This window comes from Lactuca virosa, chromosome 9 (assembly GCF_052849685.1).
Source record: "Lactuca virosa cultivar CGN04683 chromosome 9, Lactuca_virosa_CGN04683_v6, whole genome shotgun sequence".
Lineage (NCBI taxonomy): Eukaryota > Viridiplantae > Streptophyta > Magnoliopsida > Asterales > Asteraceae > Lactuca > Lactuca virosa.
Window position 1 is genome coordinate 179,941,177 of NC_136434.1, and position 5,325 is coordinate 179,946,501.

Consider the following 5,325-nt stretch of genomic DNA (forward strand, 5'->3'; position numbering starts at 1 on the left):
TTTTTTTACTAATTATTTAAAATAGTAAAATACTCTTATTTAATTTTTGCACAAGTAATTTATTTTTGTATGTATATATTCGTTTTTTATGTAGTTATTTTTTTGTTTTGTTTTTGTGAAATAACAACATACCTTACAATTTATTACAAGAAAAAATTAATATACATTACTTAAAAATAAAAGAAGTTAGAAATATGCTGTTATTCGAGATATAGAAATAAAATATACGAATCCATACAGGTCGGGTTTACAAGAACGCCCATCTCCAGAAGCTTCCTTAAACCCCTATTTCCCCTGAAACCCTATCAAAACCCTTGCGCAGTCTCGGAGAACCTTTCCATTTCGTCTCTGTTAGCTTCGATTCCACAAATATGCACAGGCTATCTAGGCGTTCTGTGAACTCTCTCCTCCGTTACGGTGGCCATCTCCGCCGCGATGCAGTGGCTGGGGCATCCATTGGTTCTTTTAATATCAACGAATCGGTATGATTTTTCTTAAATCTGTTTTCATCTCCTACCAGCATCAGCTTTCTGTATGTTTGTATCATTGTATGTATTGTTAGACGTCATTGCCGTTAGGCTGTGTACCATTTTTCGTGATCACAAAGTGAGTGATGTGGTTTCTTCATTTCGTTCGAGAATTTTCGTTGGATTGATTTGTTTGCTTCCATATGACACTTTATCCGTTCAAAAAAAACTTTTTTTTTTAATAAACATGGGTGAGGGCTAGCTGAAGGTATTCCTCTAACAGGATCACCTTTGGAGTTCGATGAGTTTTTCTATCATAGTTACGTAAATCCCTTCAGCTTCTTACACAAAGTTAATGGTGTAATGGAAAGCTTGCCTAGTGGCGCATATCGTCTATCTTATGGATCCCCTGCCGATTATTTTTCAAATGGTTTTATATCATCAATTAGCTCAAAAAGTATTTGTCACTTATCTTCTTGATATACTTGACATGAACAGAGTGGAGAGAGGAATGCCAATGGCAGATGGTACTCTGTTTTATCAACTGCAACAAGCAGTGGGCCTGCTTCCACAAAGCCTTTGAAATTAGGAAACATGCTTTCAACTGGGAAACGGTATGAGTCAACAGTATCTGACTTTCAAACACCCAATCCACCCGTGGAGAAGTATGAATATCAAGCAGAGGTGTGTTAAATGGAAACCATATGTCTTACTTTTTTATTTTTTTTATTTTTATGATACAAAGTTGAGTATCATCAAGAATCATGATGCTCATGTTTATGCTGCAGGTAAGTCGGCTTATGGACCTTATAGTTAACAGTCTATACAGCAACAAAGAGGTCTTCCTTCGTGAACTTATCAGGCAAGTTTCAAACTTTTGCAAATTTCTAATTTACTTTTAAGCCCTTATGTTGATCATCTATTCATCTAACAATTACATAAATAAAAAACTTTCATACTTTCAGCAATGCAAGTGATGCCTTGGACAAGCTTCGATTCCTTAGTGTTACTGATCAACAGCTTTTGGAGGGTGCTTCAGAACTTGACATACGTATTAAAACCGATCAAGAAAATGGAATAATTACCATTCAGTAAGTTAAGAATCTTAATTAAAAGAAAATTTAGTTGAAAAATTGCTAATTTCCATATGTGTATTCAGGGACTCTGGTATTGGTATGACTCACCAAGAACTAGTTGACTCTCTTGGAACAATTGCCCATAGTGGAACTGCTAAGTTTCTCAAAGCCTTAAAGGTATATGCTTTTATGATTTATTGTATTTATCAGCATATATAAATATTTTATTTTGAGAATTATAAATAATATACTTACACAAATCACAGGATAGCAAAGAAGCTGGTTCAGACAGCAATTTGATTGGTCAATTTGGTGTGGGATTTTATTCTGCTTTCTTAGTTGCTGATAAAGTATGGTCATCTTTCAACCCTTTATTTACTTTTTTTTATAGAACACCATGAATTAATTTATATAATAATAATAATAACAACAGGTGGTTGTCTCAACAAAAAGTCCAAAGTCTGATAAGCAATACGTTTGGGAAGGAGAAGCAAATTCTGACTCTTATATTATCCGAGAAGAGACTGATCCTGAAAAGTTCATTCCTAGAGGATCTTGCATCACATTACATCTAAAAGTATTCATATAAAAATAAAAAACCATTTTATCTTTTTTTGTTTATGTAATTTGACTAATTTCTCATCATCAATTCTATAACAACACAATTCTTCATTTTTTTTATCAGCGTGATGATAAAGGGTTTGCTCATCCAGAAAAAATTGAGAGACTTATTAAAAATTATTCACAATTTGTGTCATTTCCAATTTACACATGGCAAGAAAAGGGATACACAAAAGAGATTGAAGTTGATGAAGATCCTTCTGAATCCAAAAAAGATGAGACTGATGACAATGTTGCTGTAAGGGTTTTTTGTTTTTTTGTTTTTTTTTTAAATAAATTCTATCTAATGTTATTTTTTGTAACAGAAAAAGAAGAAAACTAAGAAAGTTGTTGAGAAATACTGGGAGTGGGATCTCACTAATGAGACACAACCCATATGGGTAAGTTTTTAAAGGTTTATGTTTTTTAAATAATTTTCAAATTTTGTGAAAATGTTATTTATTTATTTATTTATTTATTTTTCTTTTTGCAGCTTAGAAACCCTAAGGAAGTTACAACAGAGGAATATAATGAATTCTACAAGAAGACTTTTAATGAATATGTAGAACCTTTAGCTTCTTCACACTTCACAACAGAGGTGAAAATTGCAATCTTTTTGTGTCAATTTTTCTTTTATTTTATATTATATGTAAATAATATTTGATAAATTACAGGGAGAGGTGGAGTTCAGATCCATTCTGTATGTGCCAGCTGTCACTCCCATGGGGAAAGAAGACATTGCCAATCCAAAAACCAAGAACATAAGACTCTATGTCAAACGTGTCTTCATTTCAGATGACTTTGATGGAGAATTGGTAAAGATTTTACTTTCTAGGGACAAAAACGTAAATTTTTATATTTTTGGTTTTAACCTTTTTTTATTTTTCTTTTTATATATTGATTTAGTTTCCACGATACCTAAGCTTTGTGAAAGGTGTTGTTGACTCCAATGATCTTCCCTTGAATGTATCACGTGAAATCCTCCAAGAAAGCCGAGTTGTAAGTGCATTTAATATTCTTTTCCTTTAAATTTATTTGGATTTTAAAAATAAATCTTTTATTAAATTTAATTTTTTCAAATAAAAGGTACGGATAATGAGGAAACGATTGGTCCGAAAGGCATTCGACATGATTCTTGGCATATCCATGAGTGAAAACCGAGAGGTAATTTTATATCTTTTTTCATTCTTTTATAAAGTTCATTTTTTTTAAAAATTTAAAATTTTTTATTTTAGGATTATGAAAAATTCTGGGAGAATTTCGGGAAGCATTTGAAATTAGGATGCATTGAAGATCGTGAAAACCATAAAAGACTTGCTCCATTGCTTCGATTTTTCTCTTCACAAAGTGAAGAAGAAATGATAAGTTTAGATGAATATGTGGAAAACATGAAACCTGAACAAAAAGATATTTACTACATTGCTGCTGATAGTGTCACAAGTGCAAAAAACACACCTTTCCTTGAAAGACTCTATGAGAAAGATCTCGAAGTAAGTTTACAAAAAAAAAAAAAATTAATATTTTTGAGATTGTCGTTTTACTTATTTAATAACTATTCGATTCTCTTACAGGTATTGTTTTTAGTTGACCCTATCGATGAAGTTGCTGTTACAAATCTTAAATCATATAAAGAAAAGAACTTTGTTGACATCAGCAAGGAAGACTTGGATATTGGTTAGTTAGTCTTGAAAACTCAAAACCTAGAAGATTATTTTTATTTATTGCTAAAGTTGTTATTTTACTTTTTTAGGTGACAAAAATGAGGAAAAGGAAAAAGAAATGAAACAAGAATTTGGACATGTTTGTGATTGGATGAAAAAACGTTTGGGTGACAAGGTTGCAAGTGTACAAATTTCAAATCGGTTAAAAGCTTCCCCTTGTGTACTTGTTTCCGGAAAGTTCGGTTGGTCTGCCAACATGGAAAGGTATGATTTTTTATTTATTTTTTATAAAAAAATAACTTGCGAGATTTTTTGTTTTTTTTAAATGTTTTTGTGAAATCCTAGGTTGATGAAGGCACAGACGGTTGGAGACTCGTCTAGCTTGGATTTCATGAGAAGTAGGAGGGTGTTTGAGATTAATCCGGAACATCCAATCATTCAGACATTGACTGTATGATTTTTAAAAAATGTTTTTTTATTTTATTTAAAATTGGAATGTAATTATATATTTTTTTATTTATGAAATTATGCAGGAGGCTTGCAGGAGTAATGCTGATGATGATGAGGCAATGAGAGCTATTGACCTTTTATATGATACTGCCTTGATTTCTAGTGGTTTCACTGTGAGTGATATAATTTTCGTTGATTTGTTAAAAATGGTCCCTGTGCTTTTTGAAATTTACCGTTTTGGTCCGAAATTGGAGTAAGTTTCATATTGATTTTGGCACTTAGTTCAAGGTTCTAAGGACCAAAATTGATATGAAACAATAACACAAGGAGCTAATTTTAAAAGAAATTTAAGTTTGGACTAAACATGGTAAAAGTTGGAAACTTTGGGTACCAAATTTGTAAATTACTGAAATAATTTTTATATGCATAGCCTGAGAGCCCGTCGCATTTTGGGGGAAAGATTTATGAGATGATGAACATGGCCTTATCAAACAAATGGAAGCTTCCGGAAGCGCAAGAGGGTGAAGTAGTAGTGTCTGAACCACAACAGACGCTGGAAGCAGAGGTGGTTGAACCTGTTCAGACAACTTCTCAGAAATGAGTTAGTTGAAATCTGTTGGGACTCTATTTTTTTTTTTTTTTTTTTTTTTCTAGTGTTTGAAAGCATTAAGAAATTATGAATATGTAGCGATACTGTTTACCAGTGAGTCATCTTCGATTTTGGTTAAAGCTACACATTTTTTGGGAGTATGTTACAAGGTGATTTCCGACTTGCTTATTTAATATTAATGAACTCCATCCTCAAGAAAGACTTGGTGACATATCTGATCAACGCTCTGGGAGAAAAATACGATCAAATAGTCGGAACCATTAGTCACCAATCACCCTTAGCATCGTTCCTTCAATTATGATTCAAGACAATTCCAAAATCATATTTTCAAAAGGACATTAGAATTCCATTTGTTTAAATATCATAAAAACATAACTTCAAATGAGAGTGGTATCGTGAAAACATCGGAAGTCTCAAAACAAGGTGACACATCATTTTTCACCGGAACAACTTGAAAACAT

General features: G+C 32.2%; 1 protein-coding gene across 1 annotated transcript; it reads left to right on the forward strand.

Annotated features, from left to right (window-relative positions):
• The first annotated feature begins 231 nt into the window (after positions 1-231).
• Positions 232-5,063, forward strand: HSP89.1 (HEAT SHOCK PROTEIN 89.1). Its single transcript, XM_079070970.1, has 19 exons — positions 232-482; positions 966-1,151; positions 1,256-1,329; positions 1,433-1,558; positions 1,627-1,720; positions 1,810-1,893; positions 1,977-2,120; positions 2,229-2,402; positions 2,470-2,544; positions 2,637-2,741; positions 2,818-2,958; positions 3,050-3,142; positions 3,230-3,307; positions 3,379-3,633; positions 3,715-3,817; positions 3,894-4,068; positions 4,150-4,255; positions 4,338-4,427; positions 4,685-5,063. The coding sequence occupies exons 1-19, from the start codon at positions 372-374 to the stop codon at positions 4,853-4,855; spliced, it is 2,385 nt and encodes a 794-aa protein (XP_078927096.1). The 5' UTR covers positions 232-371; the 3' UTR covers positions 4,856-5,063.
• The last annotated feature ends 262 nt before the right edge of the window (positions 5,064-5,325 follow it).